Genomic DNA, 24,935 nt, shown 5'->3' on the forward strand with positions numbered 1-24,935 from the left:
CACAGCAGCTTCTCTTAGTCTTTCAACAGTTTATTCAGTGGTAGAGAAGGATGAGAAGGAGGCAAAGCCAAGCTGCCAGCCTTACTTGTGGTGATGGGCTGCAATGAATGGTATGACCATTTTTCAAGATACTGGCAACTAACATGGCTGCTTCTTTTTGAATGATGAAATATGTGACTTTAATATCAGGCAGCTGGTAATGAGGATGCAAAATAAAGTGGAGACTAAGCACCCTGGGCCTTCAGACAACAATCCCTGATAAACCAAAAGTCACAATGTTGCACTGCTCATTCAGTATTTTTTTCTTGTGACAAAAAGAATAAGGAGGTCATACTTTCAGAAATCAGATAGATGTGGAAGGATAACAAGCCTTCAGCTGGGATTGTCCTGCTAGCAAATGAATACTTTGTAAAGGACTGTATAAAGCAAGATGAAATGTAATTACACTATATCAAAGATAGTAATAAAAATTGAATTTAGAATGATTTGCATGTGCCTTCTCCAATTCTTTTAAACAGTTTGATTACAATTGTTTGATGATGTGGATTCAAGAGAAAGGCTTTTTTAACAACCCACAGAAACATGTATGAACATGTGAGCTATAATAACCTCTGACAAATGGTAGAGTTTTAAGATTATAAATTCATGTCTAGGTGCTCAGTTAAATAATTCCTGTTCCAAAAGCAGATGTCTTTTTACTGAAATTCTTATCCTTGGTACCTTTGAGAGGAAGAAGAAAGAAAACAAGGAAGAGATGTAGATATTTGGGATCACATTGCACACTCTTAGAGGTCCACTTAGAAAACATTGTGCCTGCAAAGAAACTGTAGTTATTAAGGTCATTATCAGTTAAATATTGAGGCTCTTTAAATCTTCTACTACATATTGAGCTCTTTAAAAATACATAGCTATTCAATGTTACCACTTGAATGCATATGTTTATATCCAGTTTGTTTATATATCCATTTATATCCTCTGGGGTAGAGACATAAGAGCAGTAGGACATGTATCATTAGTAAAGATCACAGTTATTTTAACAAGCATGTTTTTGAGCTAAAAGTTTGATAGTGTAAGGACAGAAGTGCCTGCAGAAATCCATTGCATAAATGTATTGTGTAAATTTCAGTTCACAGACCAAATTGAGTCTGATCCATTCTCCAAGCTGGGACATGTTCCTTACAATTTAGGCTTGAAAATGAAATCTGGGAAATTAAAATCTACTGATGCCAATGACCACCTCATACTGTTTTCTTCCTTTCAAAGCTTTACACACAGAAAAGTACACATTTTCTTGTTCCAATTCACTAAGTTGGCTGACTACTTTCCCTCATCAAAACTCACTCCTCTTGACTACAATTTCAGTATTAACTGCTATCAAATATCTGGCAGCTTTCTAGATTTGTTGGAATTAGTAAAGACCAAGTAAGAAAAAGCAAGATTTCTCAAATGGCAAAACTCACAGTCTTCTCAAACCCAGTATTCAAAACCAACATTTTCACTTGTCCTTGTGTCCTCTTCTCATTAACTTGGAGCCTTGTGCTGTTATTGTTGGTGATAATTATTTATTATGCACACTGAAACATAAATGTTCACAGCTTTTCCAGAATCAGTTTAAAGAAACACATTCCTGTCTCAAGCACGAATAACCTGCCATCCTTTATTCCCTTTGAGTAACATGTTCTTTGGCCCATTCTAGTTATTTGGGTAAAGTAGCAGCCAAAATCAAGATATTAAAAAATATTTAATTTACTTTTTCAAAGACAGCTACCTGTGGGTATGGTGATGTCCTTGATTTTGACTTTGTGCTCGAGAGGCGAGATTTGCTTCCCTTTCTATTATCCGTTATGGTCGGAGCTGAATTTGCGTATGAGAATGCTGGCTTGGTAGAAGTGACCTGATCCAGGGAGAGCTGTAGTCCTTTGTATTCAGTATCCCTATATGAAAGGCAAAAGTGAAAAACAAACTCACTTCATGTCGTAATGGGAAGCATTCTTTTCTTCTTACTGGGGGGTGGAAACAAAAGATATTTTTAAGAAAAAAGAATAAAAACCATCCAGGGCACGCCAGTATATCCCCCTAATACATTTATGGATTATAGCTTACTAAGCAATAGCACTATTTTATACTGAAAATATGACTGGTTTTTGCATCCAGCTGTTATCATCCTGATTTACTTTCTTCTGTAATAAAAAGCAATGGGATGGATATTTCTGAGATTTGTATTACAGTTCTACATTGGTCACACAGCTAAGCAGTAAATAGGATACATTTTCCCCACAACTGTTTTAACCGTATAACTACAAACTTTCCATGTGTGCATTATGTGTGTGTGTGTGTGTGTGTGTGTTCACATGTGTGGATGTGGGGTGCACATAACAGCTTAGATGGATGACTAAATAAACTGAACAAAATATTTTTTTAATGGAAAACACTTGATCTTTAAGGTTGTATTTTTCATTGCTTAAGAAGTTTCAGGCAATTGTGTAAACTTTTTGGTTTTTTTTCTCTTCTATGGGTCTTATGAGTGTTTATTCATCCATTTTTAGTTTCTTATACCAGTTTCCCAGTCAGAGAAAACAGCTAAATAAGTATAAATCTTGTGATTTGAATATCCTGTCCCTCACTCACAAAATAATAAGAGGTTTTCTATGGGAAGCTATATATAATGTCAGTTTTTGAAGTTTGGCATTAGTTTCTTCAAACTAATGAATACATAAAAGTAAGGAAAACTGGCATTGTTCACAATGTCTTACTAAGCATAATGAGGGCATATGCATTGTGCTGCACTCCTCTGCACACATCTGCATGTCTGCTGATACCCGGGGGAGTAACAAATGAGCTCTCCAGCTTTCATGTAGTCATACGGAACCTATTCTGACAATGATTTATTAAAAGAGAGCAAAGAAAGAGCTTCTTCCTGACCTACCTACCTGGAGGAAAAGAGGAAGGATTCTTTTTTTCTTGCTTTGTGTTATCAGTAGAGAAGTAAGAGATAAGGGAAGAATAATGCTTCTCTTAAGCAGTCAAGGAGGCAACATATTCATTCACACATTATCCCATACCCCATTTAAATCTAAAGATTAGCACTTAATTAATTATAGTTATAATAAATTGTTTACCTAGCTGTAGCAACAGTATCTTGGTTTATAATCACACAAATATCCATGTGTAAGCCATAAGAGTCTTAGAAAGAAACTGCATCACAACCTAAGCATATTACAGCTTAGTACACTGAAATGATTTCAGATAAAAGTCAAGGGTAAAGAATAAACTTGCTAAGTCACTAAAAAAAGTAAAACAGGATGAACCATTGAGCAGCCACAGATAAACCTGCATAACCAACAGATTAATTCATCACAGTTCTATAGTTTTATTTTTCTGATAAAAGAAGAGGTTTATGTTTTTCTGGCAATGCAGACAACGTATATGTGTCTGTGTATATAGAACACATGAAAGTAAATCCCTAACATTAGAACTGCACTGACTATGCTGTTTCCAGTCCACAGCAGAGAGAGATTTGTCAAGATTTATTATGAAAATTAATTCTGAAGTTCTTGAGGTAGTTCTAGTAAAGTAGTTCTTGAGGTAATTTCTTCAAAATTTGGCTTTAATAGAGATAGGTCTCTGCAAGAATACCTGCATTTCAAATATCCTGTCTGTAGTGAAAGTGTCAGAGTATGGGGATTTGCTTTGGTTTCTTTGACAGGTATGGCTTATCCACATATTTTGAAAGCATTATTTTTTCCCGTGGTTGCCCTCCAAATTGTCATCCAGACACCTTGACTTGACATGCAAAGCATCTGTCTCCATAACTGATTCCTAGGAAATTATCTCCATGTTATATGAAACATGTCACAGTCCATGTTATATGAAGATGTCACAGTCTTCATACTTAACTGCTACAATGCATGAGATTCTATCAATAGCCCTGAAAAAACTATTACTCTCATCCTTGATATACACACTGCCCCTGACTGTTTGATTATAAGAAGAGGAAGGGTCCTGTGTTCTCAGTGTCAGATGCCGAAAATATTACCACCAGAAACTAAAATTAATCAAAACTTAGTAGGTATGTTTTCAGAGCTTTAGGGGCATGAGGAGGTTGTATTTTGGTTTTGAGCCTACCACCTCTTTTACCTCTGGTTTTGCTGGAGAACCCACAGCTCTGTGCTCCTGCCATTAACACCCCACCTCTGTTTTTTGCCACCCTGTAACCATCTGCTGCTGTCTTGTGTCAGTGAAAAAGTTTTAAAACACTGGGATAAATGCTACCCTGGTATTCAGAACACTCTGTCATTCCAACACTGCTTTGTCTGCTGTTGTAAGTGTAAGGGCCAAGTATTCAAAAATACAGAGACTACTCTCTACAATGTTTCTAGGTCGTGGGAACCAGAAAAAAGCCCCAACAAAACAGTCAAACTAAACTTACCAAAACCTTGCATGCCATTCTGTGCTACTTTTCTGCGTCCTTGGTATTGTCATGGTGAGGGCTCACCCTCCCAGAACACCACACCTTAGAATAAACAACACAAGCTTGTATTTGCAGCCAGTTGCTTAGACAGTAACTTCATCCAAAAAATGATAATAAAAAACTACCTGAAGTTCTTGCTGCCAGATGCAAAGTTTTCCCTTAGAAAAAGAAGACTCCTGTGCTCTCTTTGCAGATGAAATACCAGACTTTTTTCATCACTGAGTCATGATTCAATACCATCTCAACCCTGTCCTAGAAGAGCTACCCTTCAGAACAACCAAGGGAGATACCAGAATACCATCAGCAGCTGCACAAGATAAATACCAGAAGTTAAAAAAAAAAAAAAAAAAAAAAAAAAGAAAAGAAAACGTGGAGAAGGGTCCAGTGGCCTCAATATCAGATGCAAAAGATGTTCCACTAAGAAATGAAAACATTTTTGAATATATCCATATGCACTATGAGACAAAACACTAGAGAAAGCAGAACTCCTAGTAATATACAAACTACAGATGGAAATTCTGACAGCTTCCTAGAGGAATTTATAAAACTTTCACCAGCATGGAACTATAATCGCCACATTCCTATTTTCAGACACCCGAATCCTCTATTACACAGTCACAGCCACACACTAGTACAGCATCTTGTGTTCTATGTATAATTAAAAAAAAGGTAGTGGAGACGAGCCTCTTCCTCCAAAGTCCTCACCTTCAGGATCCCACAGGGATCCATACAATCTACATCTATCTACATGAGACTGCTGAGAGAGAGAGAGAGTGATATGGCATGTGTTCAATTGCTAACAGTATGTTGCTGACAATCTACTATTTATCTCGTTTTCTGATGCAACTATCATCACTATAAAACATCAGAATAACTACAGGAAATTAGCTCTTAAATGAAGAACAGATGGACCAAACTGAATCCAGACAAGACCAAAGTGATGCTTCTTTGCAAAGGGAAACACATTGAAGACCTCCATCTTTTCATGATGGGAAACAGCCATTCTTTCCACAGTTGGATGGAAATCCTAGGTCCTCTTTGACTCCTCAGAGAACATGAATGCACATGCTTTTGGTAGCACATGGTTCAAAAATTGTATTATTTTTCCTCTATCTTGTCGTTCCTCCCCATATGAGAATCTGGCTGGTATGGTCAATCTATCAGACACCTACAGACTGGATTACCAGGCTTCACTGTAAGAAAATCTCCTTGCTACAATATGTTGCTTCCCATTTTCTTCTCAGATCTAACTACCAGAAGCATTTCCACTCTATGTCATGTCTCTGGCTCTTTCAGTGCTCTTTATAAAGCATAAACCTAATTTTGAAAGTATTTATAGGTATACTACATGCACACCATGAAATACCAAGGATCAATGACTGTACCAACTGCATTTCTCTGCAACGAAGCATCTGAAAGCTGAGTACAAAACAAAACATTCTTTACTAAAGACATATAGCTATAGCAAACTGCAAAGGTGGTGAAGGATAAAGGCTGAAGAAGAAGAATGTTTGGAAGAGGAAGCCAATCTGTTTGTACATGACTAGGATGCCAAGTGAATCTGCAACACTTATGTGAAATCTTCTCAAAATTCAGCTTTAGAACACACTTTTTGCCTACAACTATGGCCAAAATGTACTATATGAAACAATATAGTCTAGCTAATCAAAGTTTGAGTAAAAGATAATGAATCACTAGCAAACAGACACAAACAAACAAACAAACAAAAAAAACACCAATAAGGGAGTATCCAAGCACCACAAAACCTGAATTCTCAGCAAACAGGGGAGTTTGCATAAACAGAGTGACTAAGCATGTGGTTAGAGCTCACCATCAAAATGAAGAGAAAATGAGAGGGGTTTTTTATATGGGCTTTTTGAAAGAAAAAAATATGAGGAAAGGGTGAGTCAGCACTGATGGAAATAATGTTGGGAAGACAGAGGTCCAGAGTGGCTCATGACAAACTAAAACTACAAACAAGTTGGGCTTTCATTGTAATTGTGTTTCTTCAATTAGGAGGATTTTTGGGACTACTATAGCTCACTGTAGAAGTGAGACTAGACATTAGCATTAGACAGCTAAAGGCACAAGTAATTTTCAAGATATTAATACTCTCTACTTAAAGATAGTGTTTTACTTAGGAACAGAACACTAACTATGGAACAGAAGAGACCTTAAGCCCTGAAATATGCTCTCAAACAGAAAGAGCAGATAAATAGGATGTATCCAGAGGAAGAAGTAAAAGCATGACACTCATTAGTAAAGAATAAATAACCAGATTCATCCAAAAGTACTTAAGAAGGGCAACCAGACTCAAGAATACAGATCTTATATATCCAGAGTTATAAGCAATATAACCTTCAAAATAAGAAGAAAATCTTCAGAAAAGAAGAGAAAATGATAATTCAAGGAAGATTCTGTAAAACTGTAAGGAAAAGCATCTTTTTACATTAATACCACTACATGCCAGAAAGGAAAAATAAGGTACATGTACGGTAACTGAGAATACACAGATAACCAACAAAGAGGCAGACATTTACTGTGCCTTTAATTCTTTCAAAAGACATTAAATTTAGACACCTTCAAGAAGATTAACAGAAATTCAGTTTTCATATGTGGAGTTACAGCATTCAATGAAAAGGTATCACGGGATCATCAAGACCTGACAAACACTGGATAACCTACATCCACATAATTCCTTACACATACTAATGACTCATGGAATACAAGCTGTGAGTAACAGCATTATGTGATCTTAGTGCAGCAGATTCCTACATCATGGATACAATCATTCACCTGACTGAAGCGAAGCAGAAAATACTGTTCATGACAATGAAAACAAGGTTTAATTACAATTGGTTGCACTATTATTTCTATTGAATACATGATGTACGTTCTTCATTTCCTCTAGTTTTACTTGAAAAATCTATGGATAGGGTCATACACACTCTTCATTTCTCTTAGTTAAAAATCAGAAAAATTGTATTTGTCAGACGTTCTGCCTAACAATAGAAACTGTGAGATCAAACTAGAAGTGTTAATGTCATTAATGTTCAGTCTATTTTTCTGAGTTATGGCAGTTTGGCTAAAATCAGACACGAAGGTGGTAAAAATCAAGCACTTTTTCATGCATGTCTGGCCACAACACTGCAATATATCATTCTTCTACTTTTACACATTGCCTGTGACTTTTAACATTTCCACACTCCAGCTCATGCAATGCTAACAGAGCACCATTCAGCAGATGAGTGAAAAGAGAACAGATTCTGGCTGTTTGTCATCTTCATGGCTTCCTAAATCAGCAGATGGCACAACAAAACAGACAATTTCCTCATCTGCTGTGTCCTCGGTTCATGTACAATGTGTCTCAGAAACGTTTACAAAGGCCTCAGTCTGCTCACGTGATTTGTGAGGAGGAGCATATGCAATCCCTTTAGCATCTCTCAGAACCGGTCAGAATAAGGTTTCATTGAGGTTGTACAGGAAACCAGATTTCAGGACAAAGTAAGGAAAAAGCTATTGAACCTCACTGCTTGTTATGAAACTAAGCTGACATTCAGTTGTGAAACCTCAAAGTTATTCCCTGCCTCAGCTGTTCTGTCAGTAACTGGGATAATGTTAACAAACACCCTTTCTAAAACTTCTTGAGTAAATAGTCCCATATAGGCCAGACCTACTGCTCACCAAAATAATTGGAAAAACCCTCCAGAAATCTTTCAACTGGTTGCCTATTATTAGTACACCTAGTGGCTAAGCCATACATCTACTCAGAGAAGCATGAGTTCTGTGTATCAGATCCTTTCATTAAGTTCCAGGCACTCATTTATCTCCATAAATAGCACAAACAACAGTGGCTGTTTACATCTTGTTGAGTCAAAGTTTACTACTCGTCCAGCCATGAGATTCACTTACCTGGTATCATATTTCTATATTTGCTTTTAAAGACAAAGCAATCCAACCCAGGAAGTTTAATTAAATTATTTGATACATTCAGAAAAACTGAAGCACAAATTTTACTGTATGAGTCACTTAACACAAATGTCTGAGGATTTCCTCTAAACAACTATAGGAATTTTTTTTTTCTCTGAGAGAAATTTTATATATATTCTGTGATAGGTTTCTCATCTCAGAATGCATTCATCTGACTGCCAGTTGAAGTTAAACATCCTGGCTTCTAGACAATCATGACGAGGCAGATTTTTCAGCAGTCTGAAGGTACAGTTTGTCATTCCAAACTACATACCTCACCACGTCTGGCTCCAAAAAGGAGACCTGTATTTGCCTTTATTTACTAGACTTCCTAGCCCATTAAATCAATGTCACCCCAGTGCATCAGCAAGTTTAATTAGGCAGCACATCTTTAGGAATTAGTGTCACATAAATCTAAGTTCTTTCATATCCCTGTAGAATTATTTCCATTTTACAGAAAGCCAGACCAACGACAGTGCAACAGACTGCTATTATACAGGCTAGATTTTCACATCTCAGAATTCTTAATACTTTTATGTGTTAAAAAATATACCTTGAATAGCAATGACAGCCATTAGACACTGATCCAATAGCCAAATGATCTGGATCAATTCTCAACCCTCTCACAGTCTACTGGTGCCACACTGGATGAATTACATATCCTGGGACTTCAGTACTTGGCACTTCCTTGAGTTTACCATCAAGGCTGCCAAGGGGACTTCTTGTTTTGATAGAGTCAAATTTAGCTCAGCACTGATTGCTTCTGAGAATCCTTTCCTTAACTTGGCTGAATATTAGTTCTGAAGATGAGGATAAAAATATGCTATTGTAACCAACACACATTTGGCAAAATATCTTTTTCTGTCTCACCTGTTAAATGTCATCTTTTTTGCTGGAAGGAACAATCAGTGTTCCTTCTATCAATGAACAATAGCTAATATTACTAAGCTAACTCTCAGCTTCAACCCCTGGCTGCACATCACCACAGATAACAGAAAATACATTTCCCGAGAGTACCCGTGTCACTATTGATGCAAAACATTCTTTTATTATTTCAGAATCTCCATGTATTCAATGCAAATGTTTTTAACGATGGGTTATACCATTTATCCTTGATTAAACCTCTTCTAGATAGTTAATCATTAATGATTTCTTTACAGTTGCTGTGCAAACAGCTCATTCACGCCTATGACATATCAAATTTCACAGACATGTTCTTTAATTGGATTAATTTATTTCTAATCTACTGAAGTCCTCACTATAGTAATGCTTGACTAAATAGACATAAAACTCACTTATTTAAACTGCTAAAATAAATTTGATATGTATTCTATGAATAAAAGTATTTGACTGAATACATGTAATACCATTGTTATTGTGTACCTAACTAAGCAGAAATTATTGGAAATAGCACATTAGATAGCTTTATGATATGCTTGGGTGGAAGGATTTCAGAGAATGCTGATGGTTTTTTGGAAGACATTGTACATTAACAGTTTTCAAAGGCTAAGAATTTCTACAGCACATTAAGGGATGTAATAAGGAGAGCCAGTAAGAGCTCCTCTTGATTTTCATGAAGTTTATTGGATGTTGTCATTTTCAGTCCAAGGACTTTTTTAGAGATAAGTGCTTCATACCAGTCCTGTCCCCTCATGGCAAGGGAGACCAGATAAGCCGGCTAAGATATTTTGAAGATTGACTGCTCTATGTTTTATAACAGTAACTGAAGAGCTGGCACAGAAGTGGATAAAAGTCCTATATCTGGGTGTTCAGCAGCCACAAAATACAATTATGTAGCTATAGTCTATGAGTTATTAGGGGCATATATAACATTAAGTCCTAATTGTAGGGCTTAAGTATGGTCTTAAAACTCCACTTTCAGATTTTTCTTCCTAAAACTAGTAATCTTGAACTCCATTTTGTTGAAGAATCCTCTGATCTATATGATTCACCACATAAACTGAGAAGTTTCATTTTAAAAAAGCATCACACTGCAGAGAGGTCACTGATATAACACAAATTGTCCTATGTGTAAGAAAATGCATGGCATAATTATGCAGTAAATGAGGATTATAAAGATAAGAATTATACCTCATACTGTTCATAAACCCCTCAAGCACTGACATTTCAAACATTGTATTCTCTGACAATCTTATCTGAAAACTTGAAAAAGCTCAGAATGGGATAGCAAGGATGATGGCCTTGGAACAGCCTTTCAATGAGAAAACGTTAAGGACTCTCCTCAGGCTGAAAAAGAGGAGACTGAGAGAACAAAACAAGAGCAGTATGTTACGAGCAGCAAAGAGAAGTAAGACATGAGTAAGAAGAAGATTTTCACTTCTTTTTCTAAGGCAAGAATTATGGGCTATGAAATGAATGAAGAGAAAGGAAGCTTTTATTACCCCATTTACTTAAGCTTGGCAAAAGCCAACATGGTGTCAAAAAGTAAACAGGTGAATTTGTGGAGGAAAAAAACCCACAAAACATTGACAACTAATACATTCAAAGATCTCATGTCTTTCTAGGAAGACATTTGAATTTCTTGGAGACTGGGAGAAAATCCAAGGGAAACATGGATGTATAGACTGCATGCTTGTCCTATTTTTAACCTCTTTCTGAAGTATTTCCCATGGTCACTATCAGCATGTGTCTGATTCTGTATCACTGTTCTTATGCTGCACTCTATACCACAGTAGTTAAGCAGTTTCATACTCCAGTTCCACTGAAACTGTGGAGAGAGGTCCTGAAAATTTGCAGTCATTCATTACTTTTAATAATTTATTGTAAAACTTTGTGATGTTTCAGGTTTTCTAAACTCCTCTGTGTTCCCCATAATTAAAGCTTTTGTTGTGACAGCCTTCCTAAGATCCTTAGGTGAACACTTTAAAAAATTAGCTAGTTTTTCTGTGATGACATTCTGGATAAGCTTCCGTGATCTGGGAATAAATTATCCGAGGAAAAAAAATGTGCTTGAAAAATTATTTACTGTTCATTCTGTTTGTTCCTCTGGGAAATTTTCTATCTGTATGCAGCATAATGAACTCCCCCATCATTCCACACTGCTTTTTCTGATCAGCTGCACCCCATAGTGAAGAGGCCTGTTCAGTGCAAAAGGATCCATGAACTTCTTCTGGTTTACAATAGATCCCTTTCTCTTTCATGAGATTAGTCCTTTCTTGTAAGACTTTTACCTTCCTCAGAAGGAGCAGTATTTTTCTTCAACAAAAATCTTTCTGTTCCACTGTTTCCCTTCTTTTGCTAAAATTTTAAGGTAGGTAGCTGGGGAGGAAGAGAGACAAGGACTTGTATTGGAATTTTGGCTTTTGGGGAGAATGGTTTTTGTTGTTGTTGTTGTTGTTTTGGTGTGTGTTGTTTTTTTTTTTTCCCAAATTAAAACCTATTTTCTCATTTCATATTTTGGACCAGAGTCAAACTGTTTTTTAGCTCCTTCCTATCCACAGCCAAACCTCTACTGCAGCCAGATCCCACTCACATTACTTGCCACTTGGGTCTAAGTCTCTGTTCTTATTGGATTCAGCTTGGTCATCCAGCTTTGATAGGCATACAATGGAGAGATTTAGGCTGATAAAACAGGAGACAAATAACAAGAAAAGAAAATATTGTGAGGTTATAATGTAATATATGTTTCCATTTTATTTGATAATTTCCCAATAATCACTGAGCCTGTCTCCATGTATATAATACATGGTTATATTTGTTAAGTGGGTCGATTAAACATTTAAATTTACATTAGATAACCTGGTTGACTCCCTAGACCCTCTGGACCACAGAATAAGTTAAACCACCATCTCTTGCACAACCGCTGTTACCCCACATTTTCTAGCAGATTCAGAAGGCTTTTTTAATGGCAATTATTGCTTTTTTGACAATGTCAGGATAACAAAAAATCTACATTAACATGTACAATTCAAGAAATGCATGCCCATGTAAAAATCCAGCTTATGTAAGTCTCCAGTGGGTTGAGTGTTTATAGGTAGTCAAATACTTAATAGGTATATCTAAAATTTCTCAAAAAATAAATTAAAATAATCTAATAAAACACAATAAATTCTAGCTATGGTCTTCTTTAGAAACCTTAATCTGCCTAGTACCTTTGTTCTCTTGCTCATAGCTTTGCTAGAACAGGCATGGCCTTAGTTGGCTTTAGCCATTCTGCTGTCATTGCTCCATGTGCATATTCATCAAGGGTTTCCGAATGCTTAGGACTGTCTCTGACTAGGCAGACACACTCTTATTGTCCCCATAAAACTGTCCACAGCAGCATTCATGCAGATCAACTCCACTGCCAACCTACAGCCGTCCTCCAGCCAACACTACAGCTAATCTGCAGCTGAAGAACTGAACACTTGATCTTGTTTGTGCAGAGTCCAGTATGTCACCTTGTATGAGATTTGCTATGCTTGTGGTGGCCACTACTGTAGCCCACATAGAGTGACTCAAGAGTGTCACACTGTGCAAACAGTGCTGTGCATCTTCTCTCCTATTGCTTTCTTGGACTCACTAGATAGCACCATGGAAGCCCCAGCTGCATGCTTCCATGTTACACCATTGTAGTCACACCAACAGGCAGTTTTCTTTGGTGTGAAGCCACATCCATACACCCACTGCTGTTTTTCACAGACCAGAGAGCACTAAAGAGGCTGATTATCTTTTGAAAGATGACTGTTTAAATATCCTACCAGAAGCTTAGGATCAAGAGAATTATTTTGCAGCCAAACACCATTCAGAAGTTTGGCTGCAAAGGGGAGGATGCTATCAGGCTATTTATCCCCAAATCCAGTGTTTCTGTGAGCAAATACTCATTGAGATAAGACTCATGAAACAGTCATTAAAGGTTATTTTGTTCTGTGTGCAAAACAGTCTTTGGAAACAGCAAGAGAAAAATAGCATGCAATGCCTTTGGATGGATTTCACCAATCCAGAGCCTAAGTCAGAGAGTTTTCTACAGCAGCAGCCCAGCTACCAGCTGCCAAACATAGTACAGAGACAATCAAAGCTACAGGTTACTTGGGAACAGTGAGCCTTCAGGGCATGTTCGCTTTGTCACTGACAGCACACATGTAAGAGCATTAAATGATGGATAGGTTTAAAGGTCTTCATTCTAGGTTATGTCAAAGTATCTGCACAATGCTACAGGTATAGCCAGACTTTAGTTAGCTGGGCATTTGAGTTTCCATAGCTGCACTGAAGCTTCTGCAGATAATAACTGTTATTTTCAACATTGCTGTCCCCAAGATTTATACACAGTGGTTTGTAGCAAAAAAACTACGGCTGTTCTCTATTAGGACCCAATTCAACACAGTAACAAAATGTGTCCTTCAAGCCGTCTCTATTTGGCAAAGACAAGGAATATTCTTATTTCCACACGTGTGCCTAAGGGGCTTTTTATTTCAAAACTGAATTCACCAGGATATAATAGTGCACTGAAAGTTATGTCTAAGAACTTTTAAAGCCTGACATGTGCTCAAGTGCTTTAGTAAATCAGGACTTCTGCAATTTAATTGCACTAAGTGGATGATAACAAAAGGCAACAACAGGAATAAATCAACTAACTGTGTTAAAGATCATGAGATTGACTCCAGACTTCAGCCATCCCAAGCCTTCCGAAGGGTCAGACGCTATACCCTTGTTCACACAGAGCAGTGCCTGCCTCCATAAATAGTGTCATCAAAGTGAAAGGGGCTGCCTCTGAAGTAACCCACTGAGTATGAACACATGTGCTGGAGCCTGGCCCACACTGTAAAGTACAAAAGAGAGGTGAGGGAAGGAGAATTAGATTTCAAACAGATACTTGCCACTGTTGAATGGACAAAGGAGATTTATTTGTTAACACTTAATTTAGGCTGTGTCAAAATGCCACATTTGTGTACAAATTAAAACCTAGCAAGAACAACATAACGTAGTGGGAAGATCTTGCCTCAGAAACAGTTTAGTAACTTATCACACCTGTTGCACCTCATGATAATTACAGTGAAACAACATGGGAATGGCAGCAGTACTAAGATGCAGCACAGAGCAACAAGAGCAAACATGCAACGGATTAAGGAAACAGAAGCAGAGCTAGTAAAATTGTAAGCCTACTTAAGGAACATACTGCTGTTGTTATGAGAGCAGGAACCAGTTCTGCATCCGGTTTTATGCAGAGTATTAAAAGAGGGTGGGAGCATGGAGGGGAATCCTTTGATAGCAGTGGACTGCTTGGCATGTCTCTTCTGCACATCCACTTACACAGTCCACAGACAAGCTACAAATGTCGTGTAGTAAAACCAGCAGACACTCTTCCAGCTCCCTCTTCAGTTCTCTGAACTATCACAGAGCAGTAAATATAACCCTAAACTCCATGGTTCACTGTCTCCCCTGTTCTGCCACATAGAGGAACCACTGAGACTGACCCCCAAAGGCATTGGAGCACCCAGCTGCTGGTGTGATGTTCACAAGCCACGTTTATGCCATTCAGATTGTGGAAGGGCAGAGTTAGGATAAAGTGTGAACAACCCCTCTAGCAAGAACAGCTGTGCTACAGTGTACAGTCCAATGCTTCCATGTAAAGTAAAATCTGTGGCAATTTACCTTAAACCATAAACCATGGCATTTTAGGAAAAAGAGTCCCTGGAGCAGGCCCTGTACCTTTCATCATTGAAGTGAGGCAGACAGCTGGAGATAGTAATTGTTTCAGCCATTGAATGTGTCTCAGCCCCAGACAAACATTTTACAAGATCTGTAACTCAGTATTTGAGAGGAGGGTGTTTCCAAAGGTCTGGAGTAGCCACACTGAATGGGAAAATGATGAAGTGGAAAGCATTTGAAGTCACTCTTCTTCCTTGGAATAAAGACACTTTTTTGCAACCTTGAATTTCATGCCATGTGAGACTCTCAGCATGCATGCATTTAAACTAACAACTGGAGGGATTTTTCCATAGGTCTGAGCTGCAATCCTTTAATCCTTACTCTAGCAAAAAAAACCTCTTCATATGAACAGTGACTCTTGTCTCTGGCCCACAGTTTTAGTGCCCTGGTCATTACAGTCACCTGGTTTAAATACAAGCATAGAAATTTGGAGTGAATTTAAAAAATGGTAGCTGAGAAAGCCCCTGCATGAACAAAGAAGAACTGCAGAAATGTATTGTGGACACCTGGAAAGGCCTGTCTCCTATTTGCAAGAAACATATAAACAATGTTCCAGGGAGACAAGTCTGTAATAAAAACTAATGGTGAACAAACAGAATACTGCACTGAGTAGTTCAAGAGGAGTCCTTTCATTTTTTTTTTTTCTTTGAGACATATGCTCCCCAAGCATTTTGATTCATTAAAACAATTTGTCTATATTTATACATTGCTATTCAAATCATGGGAATGATGGTAGGCTTTCCAGTCTTAGGAAATGCATATTGCAGATTGAACAGAAAAAAATTGGAGCCAGTTCTGTGCACTACTAAGTGGCAAAAGTTCCCATTAATACAGACAAATATAAAGGAAAAGCAGCAGGTCAAATTTGTAGCTGCTATTTCCAACTATTTAAGAAAGAACCCCAAACATTATCCAGGTGAAGTCACTAAGCCTTATCTCCAGTATTTTAAGTTGGAAGATTAAGCTGACTAATGCAACTAATTACATTAATAATATGATGAAGGGTAATTTTCCCAGGTTATTCCCTATCCTACCTACCCCCATCACACACTTGAGAGATACAAGCGAACAAGTATCTACCTATGACTAAGGAAATAACTCAGTGGCAATTCCAAATGGGTCAGTTTGAGAGAAACATTCAAGAAAGGGAGGCCCACACCATGGGTATGGAAACACAGTTTGTGGATTCTCCCATTGACTAGGAAGAGACAGAGGTGAGACCTCATGTATCAGAGACAGGACAATAATAGGATTTTTATGAAAAATTACAAAAAGATATAACTGTAACTGTCCACAGATATGGGGACAGCTTTTTCACATGAAACACAAAATTCCCTAAAGCCCACTTAATATGCCAGGAAGGACATATGCCAGGACATTTTTGAAGTCTGAGCCATCACACATAGAGATAGCACCTTTCTTATACCATCATTTCAAATCTGGTAGTACACAAAGCTATGAATATTAAAAATAACAATTTAAAGATTAAGTGTGTAGGTACAATTAATGGTTAAATTATTCTAAATTGCATTTATCACACTGTTTGGTAAAACATTTGTCAATATGGCAGTTATATGTGAAATAGCCATTGAAATAAATTGCACTGAATTTGTGTTCCTAATCAGCCAGTTACACAATGTAACATGAAGAGGTCAACTGGAACTATATGGAATACATGCTGTATCATTAGAACAGATATTAGTCACAATTATGTACCTAATCCATGTTATCTGTATATGACACCACTATTGCTATTCTTTTAAATGCTAAAGGACAACAAAATGTATATAGGAAAGCTTCTCTAGCTTTCTCTGGGGAAAAATTCTTATCATATTTGCTCATGCTCAGAAAGTCAAAGGGTTTGGACTTTGCATTATCCATTTGTTTAAAGGAAGGTTGTTTGCAATCTAAATATAAACTTAACTTCAGCACTTTCTGTCCCTATTCATTGACTCATACTTGAGTCCATTTATGTGATAAACATGCACGTCTAATAATCAATGATATGGTGGCTGTGTGTACAGAACAAATAAGAAAAGAAACAAATATTCCGTGTCTATACTCACATATCCAAAGCAGAATATAATGAAGACCAAATAGATGTGCTTTAAGAAAGAGCCCCTAAAGGTCATTTATATCAATTTTTGATACACTTCTGTTACACAAAAAAAAACACCTTCCATTGCCACCGTGCTTATTTATTTCAGCATATATACTTACTACAGACATTTGTTCTTAAACCTAGCATTCATGTTCTCAAAACTTGGGACTTGTGGAAAATTAAAATCACCTCTTTTTAATTTTCTTAACTCGGGTGTGTGTGGGCCTTTTTGCATAAACTCTTTCTCATTCTTTATTTCTTTTTCATCATCACTCTTACCCAGGGGATCTGGGAGGTAGAGATTCTTGCTCTTCCTGCCCAGCCTGCACTGAAACTGCTCCAAACCATTTTGGCTCTTTTGGCACTCAGTATCTGCTCTTTTCCAAAACAGAGAACTCAGGTTTCTCTCAATAATGAGAAAAAGCTCCCTATCCCATGACCAAACAAACAAACAAAAAAAAACCCTGGGGTTTTACCTGTGTGAGGAATTACTATGTGAGAGGTCCAGGGACTTATCAAATCAAAACCTTGCACCACATCTTCCAAAACTTATGATTCCTTCTGTGATTTGCCCTCCAAAAAGACCCAAATTTCCTATATTCAAATGATTTTTCAGTAGGAGTCATCCCACCTTTCAAGTTCTACCCTGCAACCCCAAATGTGTGGGATTGGGGTTTTGTTATTTGAAAACTCAAAAGCATGAATTTGCCCCTCTTTTGCTTTCTCCTCATCTTAAACACACAAGAGTCAGTATGAAAGGTTTGTATTTCTCTTTGTAAGCATGCTTTTCTCTGCTGGGTTTATAACGCAACCTGGCTGCAGTGGGTACACCTATTCCTGTCCCTCTGCCAGGAGCTGCACCAGGGGCTCTGCCACACACCAGCTGCCAAGTGGGAAAAGCATAGAAGAGCACACACAGAGGCTCATCTCAGCCTCTCTTAGCTTGCTGGAAAAATCCAATGTCATCCTTAAAGAACAGCAGTTTCTATGAGATTTATACCTGCATAAAATATATTAAAAACTTGAGATTTTTGAGTGCTACAGGACCTCTGCCCAGCCCTCCTACAGTAGAACCTACCTCATACCAGAGGAAAACTACAAGCTCCTGTAACCTTACATTTTCCTCTATATTTTCCCCACCTGCCTTCCTCATTTGAGTGATACTGCTGACTCTGAATAGCTCATTAAGACAATTAAGCCTGCTCTAGGTAGGAGTTCAGCATCCCCCTAGCCAACTCTGCCACCATCAGCCTTTCCCTAACAGTTCCCTCCACCTCAAGGTATCTGTTTCAGAGGCTGACTTCATCTCAGTTTTTTAAAAACAGACTTTTCTCTGCTTACAGTCACCTGGCAAATGGCAGGCCCTGTTTTTCCCATATATTTTCTGAATGGCCAGCTAGCCCAAGAAAAATAATTATAATAAAGGTAATGATAACAATGATGATGATGATGATAATAATAATAATCCAATTATTTGGTGTAAGCTACACCCATCTCTTGGAGGCAGGGCAGCAATTTCAGCAGTGACAGCCTTACTGCAGAAGTAAGCAGAATGCAATCTCTTCTGCGGTGCCCTAATGAAGAGCTAGCCAGGCTCGATGAGACCTCGAGGACCTGAGCATATCAAAACTAGATTTTATGCAGTGGCAGTGTCTATCTTGCAGCTGTCAGCAGCACATGGCAGTTGCCACAGCCAGTGCTGGACCTCCCAACTTTCAGCATCCCTACTTTAACCAGCCTGGCTCCCTTTCTGCCCTCCTGCCGTCCTTCACACTCGAGGCAATTAAGCCAAGAGTGCGAGGGGAGACTTGGAGATTTACACCAAAGCATAAGGAAGTTGCCCTGTGGTGTAATTTCATTCTCTAAGGGAAATTTTGAAAGCACAGCTAGAGTCCTCCCACATGTCAATTTGGCTGCAAGCAGGTTCTGAAAATCCATATACATGCACCAAAGACTCTGCCTCCACCGATAAATCATCTGGAGATGAGGGTTCTCCCTGTTAGGGTACCACTGCTGAGGGGGAAATCGTCTTCCCTGCAGGGCCGTTTTGGGAGGCGGGGAGGAGAGTGTTGAGGTACTGCGAGTGCAGCTCCCAGACTGCTGGGGATTCCTGCCGGGGATTCCTGCCGGGGCGCGGAGCCGCGAACACTCAGGGGCCGCCCGGGGGCCGCCCCCGCGGGTGGAGGCGCAGCGGGGCTGTGGAGGCGCAGGCGGCCCGCGAACAGGCTGCCCGCCATGGCCCGGGGGCAGCCGCGGGGCGGAGAGGACACAGGCACATGGTACATACAGCCTGTCACGCTGCCGGGACACTGCTCTGACGGGCTTGTCTGACCGGCCCCCACGGGGAACCAGGGCACTCCCCGCTTGCCGTCCCTGCCTGAAATTCTCGTGCCATGGCAAGCAAGGGACAGATCCTGCCAGATGCCCAGCTGTGCTTTCAGCAGGTCCGCTGGAGTGCTTCATTTCGACTCGGATCACTTGAGGCAGAATTCCATGTTTGATGTTCACGCTTTGGGGATTAAAGGAAAGGGAAACGACCGATAATCTCAAATGATCGTAGAAAACCATAGCGTTTCTGGAGCTAAAACCACTCCAACACGCTAGTTGCCTTAGGGTTCCTTGTTTCTCTCACTTCTGTCTTTGCTGCTCCCCGTTCACCCAGAGCAGGTGCTTGGACTGAACTGGGAAGAATAAACAGCGAAAAATACAGAGAGGGACTGGTATAAGGGAAATGGACATAAAAATGTGCAGAACAGCTACAGCAGAAGTGATAATGTCTCTGCTGATACCAATCCTTACTGAGGAAATGACACCCCATATAAAATAAAATAAAATAAAATAAATTTTCTTTAAAGGGTAATCGTAGTTTGCTGACTATAGCAGGGTGCTGACCAAAATGTCTATTTTTTCATGCAGGCGCAATGTCCCATCTTGGAGCACGATGCCCGTTATCACCTTACATATCAAAGGGATTACGCTCTAGAAGTGCAGCACCTTTCCCACTCCACCAGGAGCCCCTCCACACATGACCAGAGCCGTGGCCTCCATGTCGAGCCACTTCATTTCGGGAAGCACTCCTCAAACTGGGCTATCAAACCACTCTCCACCTGTGCATGCACCAAAGCCATGATGGCAAGATCACGATGCTGCTATCATTTATTTTAGGAAAGGAGAGGGTTGTGCCTCTCAGACGCTCGAATATCTACATTTGTCTCCAGGAGAAAAAAAAAAAAAAAAAAAGCAGAGGAACAGAGGAATATTCAATCCCAAGGATCAAGGAAGGACCGCCGGCCCGACTGGTTCTACGATCCTAATGAAGCATCAGTGCTGCCGGCAGCAGCTACTGCCGTGTCCAGAGGGAATACTAATAACTACCATGAAAACACTTAAAAATAGTCCAGCCGAGCTTCCCTTCCCTCATGTGGCCCCTGCGTTTCAGTGCAAGCAGGATAGCTAGGGCACAGCCTAGCCATTCCAAAATGCAGGGAGATGTATTGAGATATATATCAATCAAGTATCTCAGCACTTACTCTGATTTTTTTTCCTATTCTGTTTTAATTTTTTTTTAAGTTCAACTGACCCTTCTGGTCACCAACTTTCTTTGTGGTTCACTGTAAGGATCTCTCTCCAAGAACAAAAAAGAAATCTCCGAGCTTTGATAGAGACTCTGGATGAAATTAAGAACTTCAAACCCCAGATTTTTGAAAAGAAAAACAGATGTCCTGTTTGTTGAGTATAAATAACTCCGTACGTGGAAGCCTTTTCTTTTACACCGCATTAAATTTTATTTAATGCTGTGTGCATTTAAACTAAAAAAAAAAAAAAAAAAAAAAAAAAAAAAAAAAAAAAAGGAGGGGGGCAGCAAAATATGTGGGTGACAAACCTCTAAATCTTTTCCTCTCTCGAAAGAGAAAGAAACAGGCAGACGGGAAACCCTTCATCTGGATGAAAGCGCTCAATGTGTTTCCTAGCAGACCTGGCGAGCCTGCCCTGGTCAGCGCGGCGGCGAGGGAAGGGGGGAGCGGAGGCGGCGGAGGGAGGAGCGGCCCCGGGCCCGGGGCAGAGCGGGGCGCACCGCAGGTGCCCGGCCCCGCGCGGCCCCCGCAGCTCGGAGCGGCCCAGGCTGACTTACGTGAGCACGTAGTTGACGCTGACGATGCAGTGCGGGCGGGAGGAGCGGCTGTTGTGCACGATGGTGGCGTAGCTCTGCACCCACACCCAGCCGCCGTGTTTGGCCAAGAAGCGGTAGTACTTGGTGGTCACTTGCCCTTTCACCAGCACTGCGGGGACAAAGCGAGGAGAGCCTCAGCGTGGCTCCCGCCTCTGGTTTGATCAGCTCCGGGAAGAGGCACACACTCCCCCCAGAGCCTTGTGGGTGACCAGAGGGGTTAGGAACCTCTAAGCGGCACATGGGGAAGCGGCGGGGACAAGGGTGCTGGAGCCCCCAGGCAGAACTCATCTCAGTACCCGAGATCGTTATCACAGGCTAACAGGGGAGATTGGTGGGGCCGGGGTGTTTGTGTGTATGTGTGTGGTCGTCTACGGCAACCGAGCCCCGCACACCCCTATCCTGAAGTATCATCATCATCGAGATTTTGTTCTATAAATCTCTGGATTTTATCTCTTCACGTTACATTCTCTGTCAGGAAACTTACCGGAAATTGATATCCTTTCTATTCATCTACCCGTGTATTAATGTCATCATGATATCAAAAAGTACATCTCGCCGAATCAGGCTCACTACTGCAGTCAAAATTAGATATACATGTAAGATTTGTGAGACTTGGTGGAAGTGAAACAAAAGTATTGATATTTCACTCGTATGGCTTTTTGGAGCAGGAAAATAAGGATTTTCCTAACCAGAATTTGAAGAGACAATAGTGCCTGAGATTTGTGCAGGGCAGTTCTTGTCCTACAACCAAAAGAAGAAGATGAAAAAATAGCCTTTCATTGCTGATCCCCTCCGTTTGCCGCCTGCATCCAGCTCAGAGTTCAGTCTTTATCTAACCTTGTTTCACTAAAACCTGAAGAAGATTTTGCTTATTCTGCCCTCCACAGAGCTGGCTTTTCATGTGCCGACCTAGAGGTAAATCCCAACAATCCCAAAGTCCTTCTGCAAAGGGATAGGATGGGGGGCGGGGTTTTAAACAAGTTTTAAACAAGACCATCTCCTTACACAAGTGATGTGCGCAACGCAAGTGAAAGGTGTCACAGCCGTGGACGTGGTGGTAAAGGGTCTTCTCTATCAGGTCCTGGGGCTCGTAACCTGTTAGCTCAGCTACCCTGCAAGAGACATAAACAGCAAATATAAGTGGGTGAGAGGACAGGAGAGGAGGCCTGGGGAAGAACAGGCTAGGGGAATAGATTCTGAAATAACCCCAGCTCTACCTGGAATCTAAGAATATGAGCTTCATGTCCAGGCTGGCCCGAAACATGAACATATTGCTGTGGAGCTTGATTTCCGTCACGGCGCTGGGCGGCAGCGAGTGGCCCACGGCGACCAAGCCAACGTTTTGGTAGCAGCCGTCGAAGGGGGACATGTCCAGGCTGTATTGGCGGATCTTCAGGTACCCGCTGCAGTGAATGACCTGCAGGAGACACAGGAAGGCTTGGCGGCTACTGAGCAGGGGGGAAGTGTGTGCTGAGACAGGCGTCCCTCCCCACGAAGAGGGCTCGGACAATTCCCCCCATCCCGGTGCCTGTGGGGCTGCCAGGCTAGCGGGGGCTGCTGACTTGCGTCTCCGCCCTGGCAAAGCGGAGTCTGGGATTTTTCTGCTGTTCTATCGGGGTTGAGTTTTTTTCCCCTTAGAGTCAACAAGGTTTTTTAGTTTTTTTTCCACTGACTTAAGTGGTTTTTGGCCCACCTCCTAACTGCGCTTTTATTATTCTTCTGAAAAGGAAAGACGCGGAACTGCCAATCCAGTTACGACTTTGTAATGAAGACTGTATGCGCGTGAGAAAGGGTTTACATGTCACATGTGTAAGATACATCTTTTATATAGATGGAGCAGATGCAATCCATCGCTAAAAAGTACCTTTGGTTTAAGTATATCTCCTAAACATATCCTTGCAGACAACTGCTGTCTATTTCCACTCTTATCTATTATTAAGATCTTCTTGGAGTTCAGCAGGTGTTCTTGGTCTACGGTACACTGTGACACAACATCTCCTTGGGTTGTGGGTACAACCCTCTCCTCGGCGTAGTGTGGCTAACAAAAAGCAGGGAGGAGGTAGGAGAGAGTGCAGGGCTCTCCTTACCGAGGAGCCCCGAGCAGAACCGTGTGAAGCACCTGGTCAAAACCCTTGACTAGGAGAGCTACCTCTGCAGCTGGCGAATTACCTAATAAAGACATAAATTAACCCAGGGTTCCCGTTGCATCACCTGAAAGCTGTCACAGGGAACCTCAGTGGTTGTGCGAGGTTCAGTTCAAAGAGTGAAACAACAACAACAATAACAACAACAAAGGCCCAGAAACAAACATCAAGGGGAGCTCGATTGCTTGGTTTTGTGGTTTGAGCTCTTCAACCTGAAACTCTGAGAGAAATGGACCACATGAAAGAGCCCTGGGCTGGGAAAACCCCCGCGAGAAGAGGTCTCACCCCCTCTTCTCTCCCCATTTTCACAGCCTTCCCGGCACAGGAACACGGGAAGGTTCGTGCAGGGGGGATCGAGGAATCTGGCCGCGGGCACGCACCTTGTAGCCGCCGCAGGTGAGGCCCGCATTCCTCTTGGCCAGGACGCACTTCATCCTCAGGAAAAAGGATCTCTCGATCTCGTACTCTGGGAAGGGGGAAAGGCAGAGGTGGGGTGAGCCACAGGTTCCGCTGGCTCTGCGCGGTCCCCTACGTGACCGCGGCGGCCAGGCGGGGGCGGGGGCTGTGTTCTTTACCCTGCACGAAGTGCGAGTGGTAAGGCTGGTGCGCCGTCAGCACCGCCGTCATCTCGTCATGGTCGGCGGGGTGGATGTACTCGTAAATGCTGTTGCCGGTCAGCTCTACCTGTGAGAGAGGAGGAGGAGTAGGGGGACTCATCGCCGGCACCGCGCACCCTCTCCTGTCGGTCGCGGCGGTGGTGCAGGCAAGCACAGGGGCTAGCAGGCCCCCCAGCGTACCTGCGACAAGCCCAGGTGCACCGAGGCAGTCTCCGAGATGTACATGATCTTGCCATCTGGAGCCACAACAAATATGAAACCGTCCAACGTCTGCAGAAAAGGGTAGGGAATATAAATAAATTAATACATAGACAGATCCATTAAATACCTGTCCCTCTGATTTATTTTAGCAAACAGGCGTCGATGTTCAGGCTCTGATTATTCAAAAAGTTGGAAGGAAATGGGCAAATCTTGGACAATAATCCCTCTAAAGCTCCTGGACCCCTGAGATATAACCTACTTCTCAGAGACGCCGAGCTCAAAAGTGCCTTGAAGGTATCTAAGAAGAGGTCCTGGCTATCTGGTGATTAACATCTGGGTCCCAGAAATCCCCAATATTTCTATTCCGTTTCAAATGTCACGGGGGTTTAGTGTTTGTGTATTTTATAAGGAGAATTTAAGTTATCAAAGAAAAAATTCTCCACAGTGTCAATAAGACAATTTGTCAGGTACATTTCTGCAGGCACAGATGGGACTTCTGGGTGTACCAAGAGCAGAATACACCCTCCAAAAGCCACATGATTCCACCAGTGGAATGATGGTCATCGCTAATATTCTTTAGTATTTCAGAGCGCCGTGAGTTTTCAGATCTGTC

General features: G+C 40.9%; 1 protein-coding gene across 2 annotated transcripts in view; it reads right to left on the minus strand.

Annotated features, from left to right (window-relative positions):
• The window catches only part of SIM1 (SIM bHLH transcription factor 1), a 48,769-nt gene that overhangs the window by 11,460 nt on the left and 12,374 nt on the right, over window positions 1-24,935 (minus strand). For both annotated transcript variants that reach the window (XM_068184145.1, XM_068184146.1), the window contains 7 exons: window positions 24,302-24,391; window positions 24,080-24,188; window positions 23,885-23,970; window positions 22,578-22,777; window positions 22,366-22,472; window positions 21,322-21,469; window positions 1,769-1,934 (listed from right to left, as the gene is read on the minus strand). In XM_068184145.1, coding sequence (XP_068040246.1) covers window positions 1,769-1,934; window positions 21,322-21,469; window positions 22,366-22,472; window positions 22,578-22,777; window positions 23,885-23,970; window positions 24,080-24,188; window positions 24,302-24,391 — 906 coding nt within the window. The remainder of the gene's footprint in view (window positions 1-1,768; window positions 1,935-21,321; window positions 21,470-22,365; window positions 22,473-22,577; window positions 22,778-23,884; window positions 23,971-24,079; window positions 24,189-24,301; window positions 24,392-24,935) is intronic.

This window comes from Anomalospiza imberbis, chromosome 3 (assembly GCF_031753505.1).
Source record: "Anomalospiza imberbis isolate Cuckoo-Finch-1a 21T00152 chromosome 3, ASM3175350v1, whole genome shotgun sequence".
NCBI classification, from domain to species: Eukaryota; Metazoa; Chordata; class Aves; order Passeriformes; family Viduidae; genus Anomalospiza; species Anomalospiza imberbis.